We start from the raw sequence: 20,104 nt of genomic DNA, 5'->3' as shown, positions 1-20,104 counted from the left end.
CAAAATAAAAAACGGCTGTAAAACTTTTAGGACCTAATGTCAAAAAAAACACATGGTTATTTTAAGAACCTGGCTATGAAAATCGAAACTCACAAAATTCAAGAGATGCAAGTTAAACCCTCAGTTGGCATTAAGCCTCACCATCCCATTCCCAGAAATTGAAGGTGGTTCACCAGAGTACATCATAGGACACAGTATTTAGCCAAAGCATGGGTGAGACAGGGCAGGGACTGGACTAAGACTGAATTGCATAATGCAAAGCTTATACCAGGGACATACTAGCAATTCATTTGCGTCTGTTCTTTCTAAAACTCATTCAGGTGATTGTGATGGTCAGTAAGAACCACTTCTTTAAATGGCCAATGTTTTAGAAAAGAAGAGTTACACAATCTGCAATCACATTAAGGGCTCAGAAAAAAATTTTCTTCTTCTAAGATCAGACAGAAGTTATGTCAAAAGTACTCAGTTAACCCTAGGATTATGTTTTATATATTAGATAGATAGGATCTAATGTCCCGGATAACGTCCCTTTAACAACTGCAAGTTTCCTGAGTCTTTTCTTATAAGCATATACTTAGTGAGCAAAGACAACATACCAACCACAATAATGTAAAAATAAGTGTTTACTTCATGCATATGGTAGTTCTTAGACCCTATAAACATTCAACATTGTCCATTCAATTTAAAAACTGCTTTTAAAAGCTGTCTATCCCATTCTGATTTTCCTAAAAGCTTAACTGTAATCTTTGATTTTAATGATAAATTTTGGCTAGATAATAAACAAGCCTATTTTTTCTAGTTATAAACTGCCCTTGATATGTTCAGTTTGCTTTAATAAGTCTTCCCTGAATTGCTGTCATCATTCAACAGCAGTAGCATGTTGCCTTGCTAGCTGTCAAAGTAGATTTCATCCCCAAATGGTCATCTGTAATGAAAAAATACAAAAATGAAAATTTACTTAAAAATGTTTTAAAAGATTCTTTTTGGGATTGGTAAAAAGCAGTCTGGTGTGCAATAGCACTAACTCTACTCTCATAGTTACAGTCACTGGAGGCATTCATTTCTCTTCGGACTTAGATCACAGCTCAGAGAACTACCACCTTGGGGCATATTCACCAATCAGTGTGAACACGTCTATCCCCCTGTATCCCCGCAAGAGGACTATCAGTGTTCACAAATCTATTCCAAACTGCAGGCATCCTGCCTACTGTGTTACAAATTTTTATAAAATTCTTTTGCATTTCTTGAAGAAAAATTACTGCCTTTCTAATAAAATACTAAAGATGTGTGCAGTATTACAAGAAAATAACATTAACACATAAAGTTCAAGCATCTAAGAGATGCTCTGAGAGCAAAAATATTCTGCATTTTGTGTAAAAAATTATATCGAAAAGCAAGTGCTTTGAATATGTTTTTTCCTGAAACAAATGCCTTCATGAAAATTGTTAGACTGTTTCTGACTGGTAGCATTTTTACTAAGCAGCTGAACATAACTTGTAGTGTAAAGGTTAAAACAAAGGAAACCTGAATGTACATGAGATTTGTTTCCTAGCTAACTACTTAGTGCTTTAAAAAAAAAGTAATCATTTTAAAAATCAGAATAATTATGTTTAAATGTTAATTATACCACCTGTCTATAGTTAAGAAATACTTTTTCCTTATCATGGTATTTTCCATGTACAGAGCTCTAAAAATTACAAGTTCTCATGACTCAGACAATATAGTCTGCTATAATATAAATAAAATACAATAATATTTAATAATCTCAATTACTGGGATTCTGAGTAGAAAAAGTCTTATAAAGCCTGTGCACTTCATTTGGTGGGGAAAGAATAAAGCCATTCTCATAGTCTTGACTATGTAAACCTGGTATTACCAACTTTACAATCTCTGTTACCTCAATTCCCATGGCAGCCTTCAGTTCTCTCTCACTTAGCTAAGGGTAAAGCAGAAGGGGCGATAAGGAAGCAGGCCTAGGAACAACTGCAAGACTTGAGAGCTGAAGGGAGGACATGAAGCCACATAGTCATGCTGAGCTGCGAGCAGCCTACAGAGTCAAGCTGACTGGTGATGCAGATTCCATGAAGAGGGTAAACCTGAACACAGGGAACTTTCCTTAAAAAGTATTTTTGAGTACCTATTACTTTTGGAAACATTTTGAATCTAATGTATAGCTAACAAATTATTCTATTAACAAAAGTAGTTATTGCAGGAGTTCCACTCAGCAAAACACTTTGGTTAGTTGGTTCCTATATGTGCCTATATAAACAATAATGCTTCTTTTTCAATGTCCCCTAATTGAAACTGACCTCTGTATTATTCAAAATCGGTGAGGCTCGCTATAGGTTGATCTGAGATACTGTTTCAAACATTTCAAATCTTTATGGGACGTATATTAATACCAAAGAAGATTAAAACATGAAAGATGAAAATGAAATACATGTTTGTTAATTCTGATAGAAAAAAACAGTTTAGTTGGCACCTATGTAGTAAATATCAAGAGTATTTGAACGGAAGAGAAAATTGTTGAGCATATATACTTTACAAAACCCAAAAACGACCTCAGAGCTGTGGTCCAAGTCCGTTCCTCTAGCCATGTGGGCCGCCGTCTGGATCCCTCTCATGCACTCCTGCTGCAGTGCTGGCAGGGCTGGACGCGCAGGCTGACGCTGGGCCGCCTCTGGCTTCAGTCCTGAGCTGGGCCTTTCCCACTGCAGGTGAACCTTCCATACCCTCTGCTCTCTCTGGACCGGAAACAGGCTCAGCACACTGACTGCTTTCAATACTGCTTTCTCCTGGGATTCCACCCATCTCCTTGGGCTTTGTATCCAAAACAGGTGATTTATGCTATAAAACAGAGAATGATGACCAACTGTTTAATTAATATAATGTGAAGATTTAGAAATCAAATATGTTTAACAAGTTCCTGTGCCAATCTGGTAGCAAACAACTCTTTCAAATCCTGGTTCTGCTGCTGGACTGTATTACATAAATGTGATTAAGCCTCATGGAACTGTACATGGAAGAGCAGGACACTTAAGATATGCTAGATGGTCTAGGGACCCAGCTGAGGAAGGTTCAAGAAGATTGGTGACAATATTCCTTACTTCTCTTGCCTGGTGAAAATAATTCATTCAACGAGTATTTTTTGAGCATGTATCAAGTTCTAGTTGCTGGGGATACCTAACAGACAAAAACCTCTGCCCTCACTGCAGTTCACATCCAGGTTGGGCAAAGAATCAGGCAACCAATTAACACAGTATTGTGCTGGGTGTGGTGAGGTCAAATTGCCATTCAGGGTGGTGTGAAAAGAGATCTATGAGTAAAAGCTTGTATATGTGGGGGGACAGCAATTACAAAGGCTCTGAGTTCAAGAAATGGTCAGGAGGCCCTTGTGGTTCATGTAGAATGAGAGCAGAAGATGTCAGTGTGGTAACAGGTGGGGGTGGGCAGATCAAAGGAAGCCCTCAACGGCTTTCCCTTCAAGTGAGATGGGAAGTCATCGGAGGGTTTTTGAGATGAGTGACATAACTATTCTAACAGATAAGCAGTAAATATTAAAGCTGAAAGGAACATGTGAAGTTTTCCAGATGGATGCAGATATGTTTATTTTTTAAAGGATCTCCATGGGAATGGATTCTACAATTTCCTAGTACTATTGTGCTGGCAACTGTTCCTCAAAGGTTTAGTGTTGCAACTCAAACTTCACAAATGACAATACAAATTCCTGCTTCAAACAGAAACAGAGATTTCCCTTTAAATGGCCAATAATGGTGGAAAAAAAACACCTCGCCATTCTAGAGGTAAGAGGTATATTCTAGCCAGTCAGTGATATAAAAGATTTGGAAAAGCAAGGTGTTTGATCCCTCCCCAGCCCACTCTTCCAGCCAGCTAAGCCTCTAGGGCTCACCTGCCCGGTTCCCCAGAGCTTCAGGCCCTCTTTGAGGACTTCCTTCTTGTCTCTTCAAAAGTCAAATTTCATCCATGCTCACTTGTTGGTTTCCTGTTTCATTTCAGATGAATTACTATGTGTTCTAACAAACTATTAAATAGTATTTAACATAAGCTGAATTTCATTTCTTCTGAGGAGGCTGGGCTAACTTTTGACCAGAAAGGGGAAGAAAGTGAATAATTCTATCACCAATGATATAAATAACTGAGAGTTAAGAGTAAAAACACTTAACCAAAAGCTCTATAGGAAGCACTTAGGCCTCGTATGAACAGACAGCAAAATGAACAGTTGCTGACTTACACTGGGTACCACCTCGGGATGCTCTCTCGCCTCTGCTTCTGGAGAATCACATGCCCGGAGCACTTCAGGGCTCTTGTTGTCAGTCTTATGACTCAAGTCAACATCTCCCTTTCTCAAAACATCTCTCCTACCATCATGTGTTTGGTCATACGGGCCTTGCTCAACGGGGCACTTTTGGCCTCTATAATAGAAATCTGCATCACCTGCTCCACCACGGGGTCTATAATCAATTTCCTGCAGCCATCTCCTATCACTTGGCTGAAATGCCTGGGGCGGTTCTCTTTCAGGACCACCTAAGTGTCTCAGCACATTAACTGATTTTCCAGCACCATAGCAGAAACTCTGAAAGGGAAAGAAATACATATTCTGAGTACTTAATAGCTGACTTACAATGATATTATAAGGTGTTTCAGGGGGTTAATAAAATTATGTAATTTGTGGCATTCAGAAACATACATTAATTTCACTGTTTTTTCATTAGAGATTCTTCTTTAGATTAATACAAGGCCAGAATAGCCAATAAAGTCTGAGTACTGAGTATTAAGTAGACATTTTAATCAGCTGAATACACTTTGACTGAACAATAAAGGGTAGTTTGGCTAAAGCCTAGAAATTTAAATTGGAAGGTATAATTGATAATTGCTTAAATGCTGTCTAGATTCACACTCGTGATAGAAGGTAAATGCTAAAAATTATTTAAAATTGTGTATCATGTAACCATTCCCCTGCAGGTTAATTGCTTTACAAACTTAGCTTTTCCCATGGCACATCTGAGTTTACCTTTTTTTTTACATAACTGCTTTATTAGTTTAAGTGCTGAAAAATCAACAAAAAAGTGGAGACCATGGATGAACAAGTAATATTTCTTATTAATAAATGTCTACTTTGGCTCCCCAGACTGTTTCTCAGTACAGCCTTCCTTCTTGCACATCCCTTTCTGGTTCTGTTACACTTGATGCTCTTGGCTCCTGCAAAAACTCCAGCCGAAACACGAAGGCTCCGTTCTCTAAGAGGATGTAAATAACTGATTTCATGTGTAAAAAGAGTTTACACTGCTATGACCTCTACAGACTTGAGAACCACTTTCTTAGAGGAGGATCTATGTTAGTATAAAAAATCTGTATCACTTAAAAACCACCTTTTCATACCAGTAAGCATGATTTAGCCTGATTTATATCAAAGAAGTCTAATAATTTTAGAATTGCTTTTTTCTGTATGTCCTGTTGTTAACAATGTAACATACTAACCAAGACAGCTAATGCCATAATTAACAGCACTGGAATGTGAAGTATCAATGGGATCTCCTTCAAGATTGCTTTAATAAATTCACCAGCTCCTTTTCCAATGTGTTTCAATGGCTCTGTGACAAAGTTGGTGAATGTAACTGCCAGTGCCTAAAACAAAAGACAAAAGCAACTTAATTTTTTCTTCAAACTTAATGCACATAAAATGAGCCAAAATTCATTGTGCACTGAGGCCAAAATTATGGTACACATATTAAAATGTAAGTCATGTGTTTTACTGTGAAAATTACTGTGTAATGGTAGAATTTTTTCTCCAGCAGGTTTATTATTAGCAAAACAACTAAAAAAATTAACAATTTTTAATAAAATTAAAGCTTCTTTTACTTACTTTGTATAAGTAATTTTTACAAATTATTTTCTATACCTTTGTTGGTGGGACCAGCCAAATAGGGTTGACTAATAAGAGCTCATAGTATTTTTGGCATGGGTCATCCTTATAGGTCCATGAATTTCTAAACCACTCTATTTAGAGAAATAGATAAAACAATGAGTCATGAAAAAAAAAGTGGCATTTCATTTCCAAATAAGACAGTCATTTGCTTTTACCTCCTCACTCCACCAATTTCAAATTGCTTTACAGATTTCCTGCAATACCAATTTTAAAATTTTCATCTCATGTCCAAAATGTTCCTTAAATATCCATTCAAACTATACAAGTCTTATGCAGGTAAAATGTTGTATTTTATGAAGATCTCTAAAAGATAAATATTTGAAAGCTGTTCTTTACACATACAAATGGATCCAAGTAAAACAGGCAAACCGAGTAAGATTGGGGGGTTGTGTCAAGGTGGAAATCCTGGCTGTGACACTATACTATGGTAGTTGTGCAAGATACTACTGTTGCAGAAAAAGGGGAAAGTGGACACAGATGTGTTATTTTCTACATCTCCCTATGAATCTTCAATATTCCCAACAAAATGTCAATTAAGAAAGTCAGTTATTTTTATAAAATAAAGTAGAACATTAGTTTTCCCAATTTTTCTACATCAGGCTTATGTACATTAAGTACTAGCCTGAGCTAGAGGAGGCATTTAGTTGTCCACTAAAGGCAGAAAGCAAGGCTGCATTGGTTTAGTTCCCATAACATTTTAAGAAAATTAGTTTTGGACACTGGTTTGTAGAAGCTGTTGAGATTGTTTTGAACTTGCACTTATAAAGTGCGTTTGAACATTAAATCATTCTCACTGCTACATATACATAACTAAAGGCAGTCAACATTAATGAGAATTTCTAAAATCTGTAAGGAAAAAAATAGAACAATTTTCTCCTTAGTTTAAAAAAAAAGTGGAGTGAAGCTACAATGTAACATAAGTCAATATGAGAAGATTAAGATGGGTATTAAGTCATATATACACATTCCATTGCTTTCGTAAACTTCTGCTGAGGACCTAGAATATGCTGGACACTGTACTAAGGATTAGCTGAACAAAAGTGAGCTCAGAGCCCATCACAGTCCAATGGACGGAGGCAGATACCACAGCCAACATGCGTGCTGTTTGTACTCCTTCCCTGTTACAGGAGCACAGAAGTCAGTGGTTTGAACCTAAGACTCTTCTTGAGTGTTCTTCTGATATAAAAATTTCAAGCACAGTAGCCTCCTTATGACATTTTATCATTTCTCAGTAATTACTAATATGTTCCCTCATTCTCAGATAGTCTATTCAAAATACAGCCAAGTGAGCTAACACCTTACCCCAGAGGCTTCCAGTCCAGTCCATCTTCTCAGCACACACATTGTTTAATGGCTCCATCTTGGCAACTTCAGCCTGGTGCTGTGCAAAGGCCAGCTGACAAACACCAAAAGGGAACCATGAGCAGCTGCTAACAAATGAAGGAGACGCCTGCATATCCAGAACACTTTAGTTCAAAGTGCGTCTTCACCAGACACCAGATTGTTTACAACTTTTCAGTAGAAAAAAACATGTATTGTTTTTAATGAGCTCTTTTCAGCTCATAAAGCAGTCTTAATGCAAAAAGTAAGGAAAAAGACCTATAATTTTCTTTTTAGTAAGTAATTCTGATGAGGGAGAAAAACCTCTTTACTAGAAAGATTGTTTTAAAAACTTAGTTCAAATATAGCTCATACCATGCCCCAAAATATAGATATATATATTAGATGACTACTCATTTTGTTATAATTCATGATAAAATGGTGTTTTACTCAGAATGGTTTACAGCACAAATGGCTTATATAAAGATAATATATCTTTTACATACTGAAGTCCCAGGGGGAAATCATAGAACAATATTCAACCAAACTTACTTCCTTAAATTTTTAGTTCTAGGAGGCATAAAACTTTGAACAAAACTTAGAACAAAGCAAATATCACAAAGAATAAATCTGATGAATTCACTGAAAATATCTGGCTACTTGACTCACTCTACTAGAAAAACATAAAATTTTCCTTCAATGATGCTATTTTGACAGGAACTAGTGCTTATTTCAAATTTTTATATACCACATGATCCCAACTTTGAAAGCATTAAAACCTAGAAAAAAAGATAGGAAAGAAAAAAAACTCAAAAAATTGACACTGATTATCTCTAGGTGGTAAAATTATAGGTGATTTTTAAAAATTAAATTTCTCTGGATCTATCTTTTCTAAGTTCTCTACTATGAACATACTATTTTTATAGTCAGAAAATAACCTAACTTTTAAAAAACAGTATTGTGATATTTCTAATAAAGAACAAAAAAGGTTGTACTCCAAATTACCTACATGAGAATTTTTTGAATGTGTCTATCTAGAGCTATTCTGATTTAACTGTCCAGAGGCCACCCATCAGGAACTGGGTTATGAAATTAGGACTGCACTTCTTCCCCACTCACTAGTCACGGACCCAGAAAGCCAGGCACACCTGAGCAGTTGCCAATTCCAGCCCCCTGCTCCCAGCCCCTAGCCCGCCAACCCCATCTCCAATCACTGCCTCCAGCCTCATCCAGGGTAAGGTTATACACCACCTACTTCTATTATGAAATAACGTTTTAAAATTTAAAAACCTTCCACCTATTTAATACCTTATATAAATACATCCAATTCCATCCCAAGCTGAAGAGAAAACTGATGAATAAAACACGTCTCAACTGGGTGTACCAACGCACATACGTCCACAACTCGGTAGCGACCAATACGACGACGCAAAGCAGACACAGAAGCACCTCAAAACAGCAGAAAGAAGAGTCACCGCCTGGCCATGCTCCCCAACAAAAAATGGCAAATGTCAACAAAAACAGAAGAACTGGACTGAAATATGCAAAATCATTTGTACCACTTTACTGCATGTTCATCAATACAGTATGAATGACTTAGTACAGGTTCTTAATGTAATTTTGGCGGAATTTTTAAAGTGATAAAAGGAAACTGTTAATCGTCCATCCCATCTTACCATCAGCACATTATATGGATCCACCCCAAAGGAATCTTCAAATCGCCACTTCCACGTTTCAAAATCATGAAACTTAAAATTAATTAAAATATCACTTAGTGCATCATCCAAGGCTCCCGGTTTCCAGTCCTCTCCATTGAGAAACTTCTGTATTTCTAACAAGGTTTGTCTTTTAAGGATAATCTCAGCGTCATAATGCATATCGCCTTTGTCTTCATTAGGCTGAATTAAATTTGCCAAAAATCAACAGAAAAGAATTTTATCATTATACTACCCTGAAACATTTTAAGACAGAAGCCAATTTGTAACTAAATACATACTTAGTTCATGTCACACATAATGAGCAATAACATCCACCTCTCAGACCCACATAGAAAACGAAAGAACATACCTGTGAAAAACACTTCAAAAATCATAAAATTCTATACAAGATACTGTACACTTTACAAAAACACAGTTGACTGTCGATATTTGCAGTAATGTTCTATAAAGTCACCTTGAACACTAATTAGCAAACAGTGAACTATGGCGCCCACAGGAAATACAGGGTTAGGTTCCTGCAAACACATTTACATCAACCAGTCAACACGTAACCTTTTCTATGTGTGTTTCTATTTAACACCTGACTTAATATTGTTGATTGATAAACGCTGAACTCCAACAGCCCACAACACTACAACTAGTGCTGAACGAAGCTCTTCCAACTTCCCCACGCACAGTCTCCCGGGCGCAGGGACACGAGGCAGCACCGTCGCGGGAGCTGCTGCGCACGGAGAAATTACCCGAGAGAAGGAAGGAAAGCATGAAAAATGGGGCAAAAGGTGGCACTAAACAGACCATGAGAAAGTACTAGTTTCTAGTGGGAGAACTGAAACAAGAAGGCAGAAGTGGCCTGTTCTGACTCCGCCGAGGGCGGTGTATCCGGCAACCCGGACGCGCCCGCCCGCTGCCCACCCTTGGCCGGCCAGGGTCCACTTACACGCAGGTTTTTCAATAAATGTATTGTCAAGTTTTTTGGAGATGGAGACAATTTGAAAACCATTTTTTCTCTCTAGCTTAGTTATAAGAATACATACATAATACATACTACAAAATATTGTTAGACTGCTTGTTACCAGTAAGGCTTCCGGTCAACAGTAGGCTATTCGTAGTTAAGTTTTTTGGGACTCAAAATTTATATGTGAATTCTCAACTTCATGGGGGTTGGCACCCCTAACCACCCCCCGCTTTGTTCAAAGGTCAACTGTACAGACTTTGGAGTTACAAATAAAAAATTTAGTAAGTAGGCAAGTTCCAAATACAGAAGGAATCCCAAAATTAAAAGCATCAACTGTATATCTTTACTTTATGATTCATTTATGACTTTCTATTTGCTATTAGTTTTCAGATAACCTAAAATCTACAGTAAAACAAGTAACAAAAATAAAAGGGCCCTCAAAAAGCAGTAAAATCTGACTTTCTGTGAACATAGATGATATTAAAATATTTTTATTAGTGTGAGTTCTGGTTAGCAAAATCACTATAAACATTTTACATTAACCAGTTTACATTCATTAGCAATTATTTTTTATGAAGCTATATTTAAATAAAAAGTAAATGTACAATAAAAGTGTCATATTAAATCATCAGTAAGCATTTAAAAAGTTAGTATTTTTTAAAACCCAGGAACTAAATATTTCTAAGCATCTATATCTTAGGTTTTTCTGGCTCAATCTGTTTCCTCACCTATAAAATAGTCTCTGTTCTACCTCTCACACAATTGTAAGACTCAAATTACTTTTTTAACTTTATTAAGGTACATAAAATAAAATGCACAAATCTTAGTGTATGGCTCAATGAATTTTGACATGTGTATGCACTGGTATAACCATCTCCCTGATAAAGGTGTCAAATATTCTCACCAAATTTTTTTAACTTCAACCTATTTCACCCATCCTCCTAATCCCCTCCCCTATGGCAACCTCTAGTATGTTCTTTGTGTTTATGAATCCATGTTTCGTTCATTTGTTTTTTAGATTCCACATGTAAGTGCAATCATATGGTATTTTTCTTTAGCATAATACCCCCTACGTCCATCCATGTTGTTGCAAATGGCAATATTTCGTTCTTTTTTTATGATTGAATAGTATTCCATTGTATATATGTACCACATCTTCTTTATCCATTCATCCTTCACTGAACCCTTTGGTTGCTTCCGTATCTTCGCTACTGTAAACAATCCTATGATAGATATGAGTGTATGTATCTTTTCAAGCTACTGATTTTTATTTTCTTTGGGTAAATTCCCATCTGGAATTGCTGGGTGATGTAGTATTTCTATTTTTCATTCTTTGAGAAACCTCCACACTGCTCTCTATAGTGGCTGCATCAATTTACAACCCCACCAGCAGTGTAAGAGGGTTCCCTTTTCTCTACATCCTTGCCAACACTTGCCATTTCCTGTCTAGTTGATATTAGCCATTCTGACTGGTGTCAGGTGATATCTCACTGTGGTTTTGATTTACATTTTCCTGATGAGTAATGATAAGCATCTTTTCATGTGTCTGTTGGCCTTATGTACCTTGGCCATCTTGTTTGGAAAATGTTTCAGGTCCTCTGCCCATTTTGTAATTACGTGATTCTTTTTTTTTTGGTGTTGAGTTATATGAGTTCTTTATATATTTTGGATATTAGCCTTTTATTGGCTAAACATCATTTGTAAATATCTTCTCCCATACAGTAGGTTGTCTTTTTGTTCTGCTGATGGTTTCCTTTGCTGTGCAGAAGTTTTTTTAGTTTGATGTAGTCCCACTTATTTTTGCTTTTGTTCCCCTTACGTGGAGTGACATATCCAAAAAAATATTAGTAATGCTAAATGTTTGAGATTTACTGCCTATGATTTCTTTTAGGAGTTTTATGGTTTCAGGTTGTATATTTAGGTCTTTAATCTATTTTTAGTTTATTTTGTGTATGGTGTAAGGCAGTGATCCAGTTTCATTTTTTCTATGTAGTTGTTCAGTTTTCCCAACACCATTTACTGAACAGACTTTTCCCCATTGTTTATTCTTGCCTCCTTTAACATATATTAATTGACCATATAAGCATGGGTTTATTTTTGGGCTTTTAATTCTGTTCCATTGGTCTATATGTCTGATCTTGTGCCAGGACCATACTGTTTTGATTACTACAGCTTTGTAGTATATCTGAGATCAGGGAACATGATACCTCCAGCTTTATTCTTCTTTCTCAAGATTGCTTTGGCACTTCAGGGTCTTTCTTTTGTGGTTCCATACAAATTGAGGATTATTTGTAGACCTGTGAAAAATGCCATTGGTATTTTGATAGGGATTGCACTGGATCTGTGATTGCCTTGGGTAGTATGACCATTTTAACAGTATTAATTCTTCCTACCCATAAGCATGGACTATCTTTCCACTTATCTGTGTATAAGACTCAAGGGTTATACAAATAAGAACACCTATTTTTACACTTCCAAAAGAAGATGGGATTATTATTCATCTAACACTCCTTTTCCTTAAGTTTTCTTGATGTTTAACTCTCCAAAGTGAAAACACTTGAGTTTGGAGGGGTGAGGAGGGGACTCTAAAAAAATGGAATCTTAACATTAATTAGGAAAAATATGCACAATACACAGTTCTATAAAGCAACATTTGCTATAGTAAACAGCTAGGGGAAGAAACTACTTAAAACACATTTTTCTTTTCCTCAACATATAATGACCTTATATGAAAAATAAAGTATGGAAGTGGTAGAAAACAAGTAAGAGCCAGGATAGAATTTCCTTACTAAATCATGGGTTTATTAAGTTTCCAACTGTTTAATAAAATTCAAATAGTAAATTTAACACAATCCTTCCCCTCCCTACCCCACTCCACCCCCAAACTCAAGTGGCACAGCAGTGCACGGAACTGACTAGGCAAATCCTCATCGACTGTAAGGTCTGCACTGTTGCCTGCACAGCAGGCTGGTACATTTAATCCCACACAAATGGTTTTGGTAAAGAGTGAGTCAGGTGTTCTCTGTTAAAGCATAATGCTTTATCACTGCTTTCTATGATTTGAAATTAATAAATAATGAAAATATCCAGTACACTGATTAGTATTACACCATCAATACTCACAAGTCCAAGCTTTCTGGCTTCAATTAAAATCTTATTTAAGTATCTCTTAAAAACAGGATTGCTTTGGCTTTCATAGTCTTCCCTCTTTTTCTTTTCACACTCATCAATCTGTAATCACAAAATAAATTCAACATAAATTAGCATCAAAGTTCAATGTAAGGGTCAAGTTTCTAGCCTAGTGGAGCTGGTTATTTTTATCAAGCTTGTATTTATCAACTACAATAAAACGTAGAGCTTGCCTTCTATCTATGGGTTCTCTCTGCAAAGGGCAGATAAGCAACAAACGAGGAACACCCACTGCCCTGCCTGGCAGTTTTTCTGCTTACTTTACAGCAATATAAAAGCTGTAGATCATGAAACGAAGAGGCAGAAATGTGAATAAGCAGAACTTCTGGACCAACCTGCTGCTTCCTAATTGCAAAGTAATGATTTAATGATCAAAGGAATGAAAGAAGTAAAAAGGAAAGGAAAAGAAGAAAACAATATGAAGAGATAGGAGAAGCACACAGGATGGAGCCAGAAGATGAAATGAAGCACACAAGCATTCCCTGCATGTGCATACGACTTCTGCCCTTTTATTAAATCTTCCTGTCAACGACTGATCACCCCCTAGTGTCTGGGCTGCTTTAGGAAGGCGGGAACCATGGCTTCTCCAGACTGTGCTACACTGTGGGACTCTGCCACCCGCTGCCCACTCCAGACCCCCTGCACACCACCGCCACTTCACCCTGCCTACACAGCCAGGAGAGGCTGGAGCCCCAGCACAACACACATGCAAAGCCCTTGACAATCTCGACTGATGTGGAGATAAACTCTACTTCAGCTACATAAAATGGATTGAATAAATGGAGAAGAGATACCACACACTATGTTATAATAATCTCTTCTATTTGTTAGAGCAGCTTTTATGTTCAGAAACTGGCCACAGGCCCACTTCCTCATTTGCTACATTTGTCATGAGTCTACAGAGCCCCAACTCTGTGAAAGGGGAGAGTGAATCAAGAATGACTAAAACATATTCTATATCCCAAGAAATCTCATCTGGTAAAGAAGAAATTACAACAGAGTGACATAAATGTTATTACAGGAAAACAAAAGTACTATTTAAAAAAAAAACAAGGCCAGAGTAACTCGAAACCTAGGCTAGAGTAAACAAAGAAAACTATTGTAATTTACAATATAATAAAATTATACACATATGAGTATATAACATTATACATAATAAAATAATTTTAGTATAATTAAATTAATATAAATATGCAATATATATGTATGTGTGTGTATATATATATATATATATATATATATATATATATATATATATATATATATAAAAGTCACGCCATACACAGAAACACAATGTTAGCAAAGACAGGAAAACAGAGCAATTTAACATACTATAAACAATATAAAATTCATGAATGAAAAAAAAATCTAACCTTATGAGTTAGAGAATCAATTCGGTTGTAACATTCCGACAATTCAACAGCATATGACAAGTCAGGACTGACCTCTTTTTTCTCTGATGTACCATATTTCGCCTAAAACAAAGTAGAGAGAGATTTTATTTCTTTACAGTTTAATTATAAAATTACCTACAGATAATAAAGACTTTTTATGACTTTGCTTATTATATCCTTCAGCTGTACCGAGCCACCAAAAAAGTAAGTCTCAAATTTATATACCAGCTAAGAACTAAATTCAAATTAGGTTGCTGCTTGAAAGGCTTTAGACTGAAATTCAAAACAGAAATTATCAGTTGAGGTTCAAATCATCTTAGACTAACAAAGTCAGGAAGATAATCTGCATGGTCACTCATCACTGACCCCTAACTTTCACAGCTCTGTGTCCAACAATGACAAAAGTAGACTCTTTCCATCGTAAGACTGAAAAGGTGTTACACGCACATGGATTTTTTTAATACCTGTGATCTCCTCATTGTTCCTGAAGCAGCGTCATAGTTGAGCATGTCTGTAGGGTCGATCCAGTCATCATCGTGAGCGTAAGCAGTTATCAGCCACAGGCATTCACAAAGGAGCAGAGAACACAGCATCCTGCATCAAGGCTAGAAAAAAATGTAATACATATAGTGAAATATACTTATTTTTAGAAGAATTTGGTTTGTAATAAAACTACTTCCATTTCATGCTAAGATAATGCTTTCTTTCTGAATAATGAGTGAAATAAAAATACTCAGTAAAATGCTATTCACATGTAATCCAGACATGCACAGAATGAGAATATCTAATTGAGACAAAAGGAAAATGGGAATTCCCCATACAATTCAGCAATCCCATTCCTAGGTAAACACCCAAGAGAAATGAAAATATATGTCCACACAAAAACTTGTACATGATTGTTTATAGCCACATTATTCACAATAACTAAAAAGTAGAAACAACACAAATGTCTATCAACTGGCAAATGGAGAAATCCATTCAATGGAATATTACTCAGCCATAAAAAAAGAATGAAGTCCTGATACATGGTACAGCATGAATCTTGAAAACACACTAAGTGAAAGAAACTAGACACTAAAGACCATATATTGTATGATTTAGTTTATATGAAATGTCCAGAACAGGCAAATCTACAAAGACAGAAAGTAGATTAGTAGGTGCTTAGGACAGGGGATAGAACAAGTATACAGAGGGTTGACAGTTAAATGTATAGGGTTTCTTTTTTGAGGTGATGAAAAATGATCTTAAATTGATTATGTTGACATTGTATATATCTAAGAATATACTAAAAACCATTGAATTGTACACTTTAATGGGTGAATTGTACATATAGTATGTGAATCATTTCTTAGTGAAACTTTAAAAAAAAGCAGATATTTAATCAAACCCTCCCCCATTTTTTTTAACAAATGGGAAAGACGGTATAAAATTAAGATTCAAACAAGGGGACTGAACTCTCAAATCATTCAGAGAAAATAACTTGCTTCCTCTAAGCCTCTGCATAAACACTGTCAAACCAATATCTCCTCTATTCAATACTGTCCAATATAGTTGCCACTAGCCATATGTGGGTATTTAAATTAATTTAAATTACATAAAATCAAAAATTCAGATCCTCATTCACATTAGCTGCATTTCAAGTGCTCAATAACTGTACTGACAGTGTAGTTAGAACATTTCCATTATCACAGGAAGTTCTGTTGGACCACCTGTCCTGTACCTCCTGTGAATAAGGATCAAGTAAGGGAATTCCAAGACGAGAAAGCCCTGAGCCCTGCCCATAAATGCCTTAGAGTCTCATTGTAAAAAAGTAACTCCAAACTAAATGAAACATTTCCTTTCTGTGCTCCCAGAATGCTCTGTTCTTGTAGAACAACACACAGTGAAATCAGCCACTTACTGGTCTGTTAGCACAGCGGCTCTTGAGCTTGGCTTGGGAATCACCTGGGGAGCTTCTAAGAATTCCAGTCATCTTCCAGCCACATCCCAGACCAATCAAACCAGGATCTCTTGGAGCAGGACCCAGGCAATGGGATTTTTAAAGCTCCCCAGGACGTTCCTGGGGAAGATATGCAGGGAAGGTAGGAAACCAGCTGCTGTGCTACAATGTGAACTTTTCCATGGGAAACATCTTGCTCAAATCTGAATTTACCTTCCTGACGACCTCTCCATTGCCCTGTCCACCTCACCTAGCCCAGTGGCCAGAGCACAGAAAACACTGAATATATGTTAACCAGCAAGTGCAAATGATCAAAGCCACAGCAGGGACTCAAAGTGTTTTTTAGAGATTCAAAGGACAAAGAAAGCACATCTGATTGGGAGAAGTGAAAGATTTCATAGGGAATGGGCACCGGAAATGAATTTGGAAGTATGGGTAACATTCTCAGGGTGCGAGATAAGGGAGGGAGGCAGAGGCAGATAATGTCCAAGTCAAAAGCTTATTTATGACTGGCTTGAGCCTTTCAGGGGAGATGGAAGCTACATTTTAGGAAGACGAAACTAGCAGTAAGTGCATAGACTGAGGAAAACACTGGATTTGGAGCCCAAGAATGAGGCTGAAGTAGTAAAAAGGATACTGGTCTGAAAGAATGGAGGCAATAAGGGCAGAAAGAATGCAGCGTGACACATACGGACCTCGGCAATGGACTGTGCGTAGAAGGAAAGAACAAGAAAGGTGGCAAAAGTGACTCTAAGATTTCAAGGCCTACAAACAACAGAAACGGTGGCATCATTAATTTAAAAGAGATTCAGAATGAGAATATGGTTTTGGGAAAAAGTTCAGCATTAGTTTGTTCAACATTTCCTAAATACCTACCGTATATTGGGCACTGTCTTAAGTGACACAGATACCAGGAAATTAGACCAGCCAGGTCTTCTAAGAAGCTTACATTCTGGGCAGGGAAGGCTGCCCAGGTGCAAAAAAACTACAAATAAAATGTAACTTCAGTAGTGACAAATCCTATGAAGAAAATAAAGCAAGACAGTGATATGGATGGACTAGGCAGTGTTGAGTATTTTAGGGAAGGCCTCTGAGAAGATTAAAGACAGCCCCAAATACTCTGTCATTTCCCCTGTGAGAGACAAAGCTTACTTCCCCTTGTCCTGAATCTAGGCTGACTCTGTGACTACTGTCCACTGAGAAAGAGGAAGAACTGCAGTAAAACAAAAGCATTTATTTAGGGTCTTAGGATTTCAATTTGGAGAGCAGATTTGGGTAGCAACCCAAACTGTGTCCCATCAGAGAGAAACTAGGCACTTTCACAGGACAGAAGAGGAAGCATTGTTTATCAAGAACTAGGGGAAATACTACAATTTATAGTTCATTGGTTTTCTAGGCAGATTACTTTCAGTTGCCAGGAAAGTCTCTTTGCAGGGCATCCAATTTTTGTTAAATCAGATGCTCAGCCATACGCCTTTGCCGAGTTCAACAGTTCAGTCGGAGTCCTGTTTCAAAAACAGGATGAAGTCTTTCACAAAATGGAGTCTTACGTGCAAATGTTTTAAGAGGTTCACATTACTTAGCCAAATTATTGTGGTAGAAGTGATGTTGTGTGGGTTCTGGACCTAGCTCAGCTGCTTCTACTTTATCACTGTGGAACACCTGCTCCAGGGACACCCCCTCCTGGCCCTCGGCCACCATGCTGTGAGAAGGCCAAGCCATGTGCAGAAGCCATAGGTGGGGGCACACTGAGCTCCCTGCCGACCGCCAGCATTGATGGCCAGCCACGTGCGTGAGCCATCACAGGGGGTCCAGTCCAATGCCTTGGTCACCAACTTGGTGACCCAGCCAACATCATGTGGGATAAATGACTAGGTAGCTGAGCCCAGTCAAGCTCCATAAGCCCACAGAATCATGAGAGATAATAAAATAGTTGTTTAAAGTCACTCAACTCTGGAGTGGTCTGTTACATAGGGTAGGTAACCATAACAGCATTTAAGCAGAAAAATGCTCAGAAGCTAAGGTTAGGAAGATGTGGGAAGAGAACATCCTCAGAGAAGACCTAACAGACAATGAAGGCCCTGAGCAGGGAAGGCCACTGTAACGAGGGTGGTTTTGACTCTAAGTGTAACAGGAAGCCACTAGAGGGTTTAAGTAGAGAAGTGACATAATATGGGTTACACTCTAAAATAAATCACTGTGGCTGCTATGTGGAAATTGGAATGAAGACAAAAGCAGAGACTGGTCAGGAGGATTTGCAGTAGTCCAGCTGAGATGAAGGTGGCACAAGCTAAGACAGAAGCAAGGTGATGATAAATGATTAGATTTAAAAAATTTCAGGTAGACACTACTACATGGGGCAAAGAGCAGCTGACAGGCCCCCAAGCATCTCTCTTCTTTCTGGACACACAGTGATACACATCTCAGCTCTCGTCCATTCAGTATGGCCATGCAGTAATTAAGTCCTGGCCAATGCAACAAAAGTGGAAGAAATATGCACTACGTCCAGGCCTGCCCGTGAAAGCCTCCCACACTCCACCTTCCGCTGTCCCTCCCTTCCCACCAGGGAACATGGAGGACACCGAGCTCTGGAGGAGGGTGGCCAAACCACGGAAGGAGCCTGGGTCCCTAAATGACCACATGCAAGGCCCCCTTCAACACATCTGTGACCTTCATGTGAACAAAAAAATTATTTTATGGTAAACCCTGAGATATGGGGGTTTGTTTTTAACACAATCTTATGCTACCCTAATACAGAAATACACTGCAGACATTGCTGGTATATTGGATGTGAGAAGTGAAGACAAGAGAAGATTCAGAATGACTTCTAGGTCTGTGACCTGAGCAACGGAGAGAATGGGAAGGACTCAGGGACACTCAGGTGGAAAGACAGAAAGTTCTGACAGATTGAGAGTTCTGTTTTGGACATGGTAAATTTCAGACATCTGATGCCCAAATGGAGCTGCTGAATATGCAGAGTGGAGCTCAGGAGAAAAGTGAGGCTGAGGCAGGACAGGGACACGGGATAAGCATCATGATGAACTTTTCCTGCCTATGATGAAAAATGCCAAGATATAAGCAGTGTAGTAAGAACAGGAAGGACTCCATCTTAACACTAAGATTCCATTTTAAAAACTGGGGAGTATTACGAATAGCATGTATAATGTGGGGCGGACACGGGGAGGACTGTGCAACACAGAGAAGACAAGTAGTGATTCTACAGCATCTTACTACACTGATGGACAATGACTATAATGGGGTTTGTAGGGGGGACTTGGTGATGGGGAGAGTCTAGTAACCATAATGTTCCTCATGTAATTGTAGATTAATGATACCAGAAGAAAAAAAAAAGAAAAAGAAAAAATTAAACCCATTAAAAAAAAAAAACTGGGGAGTTAGGAGGTAAGATTTCTAACATATTTTATGGTACTCAGCCAAGAACAGACCCTATCTTAAGGTGGGGCAAGTAGTCCTGAATGATACACCCCCACTGCTTGAGGGTAACCACTATCTTGGAGAAGAAAAAGATCAAGAAATTCTTTGTGTTAAGTTTATCTTGGAGAATATCTCGAGGACAGACTACAGATGATGATGCAATGCCTCTCACCAGAGGCAGACATCATGAGACCACACGTTAAGCCT

At 37.8% G+C, this 20,104-nt stretch overlaps 1 protein-coding gene across 5 annotated transcripts; it reads right to left on the bottom strand.

The window, feature by feature from the left end:
• Window positions 1-605: 605 nt before the first annotated feature.
• On the bottom strand, window positions 606-20,037 carry CLCC1 (chloride channel CLIC like 1). Of its 5 annotated transcripts, none has more exons than XM_073228391.1 (12): window positions 16,424-20,023; window positions 14,988-15,128; window positions 14,503-14,604; window positions 13,064-13,171; window positions 8,944-9,165; window positions 8,576-8,716; window positions 7,250-7,343; window positions 5,921-6,018; window positions 5,500-5,646; window positions 4,253-4,594; window positions 2,559-2,847; window positions 606-925 (listed from the first exon to the last, which is right to left on the bottom strand). In XM_073228391.1, the coding sequence occupies exons 2-11, from the start codon at window positions 15,114-15,116 to the stop codon at window positions 2,590-2,592; spliced, it is 1,641 nt and encodes a 546-aa protein (XP_073084492.1). In that variant the 5' UTR covers window positions 15,117-15,128; window positions 16,424-20,023; the 3' UTR covers window positions 606-925; window positions 2,559-2,589. The 5 variants fall into 5 exon arrangements, 4 of the variants coding, with proteins under 4 accessions (XP_073084492.1, XP_073084491.1, XP_073084493.1 ...); XM_073228390.1 differs by having other exon boundaries at window positions 2,562-2,847; window positions 16,424-20,018; XR_012127667.1 differs by lacking the exon at window positions 606-925 and adding an exon at window positions 3,911-4,003 and having other exon boundaries at window positions 2,648-2,847; window positions 16,424-20,037.
• Window positions 20,038-20,104: the final 67 nt, after the last annotated feature.

The sequence above is a fragment of the Manis javanica genome, unplaced genomic scaffold, assembly GCF_040802235.1.
Source record: "Manis javanica isolate MJ-LG unplaced genomic scaffold, MJ_LKY HiC_scaffold_35, whole genome shotgun sequence".
In the NCBI taxonomy this organism is placed as follows: Eukaryota; Metazoa; Chordata; class Mammalia; order Pholidota; family Manidae; genus Manis; species Manis javanica.
Note: the sequence above shows the minus strand (reverse complement) of the source record. Positions and strands in the feature narration are given on the sequence as shown.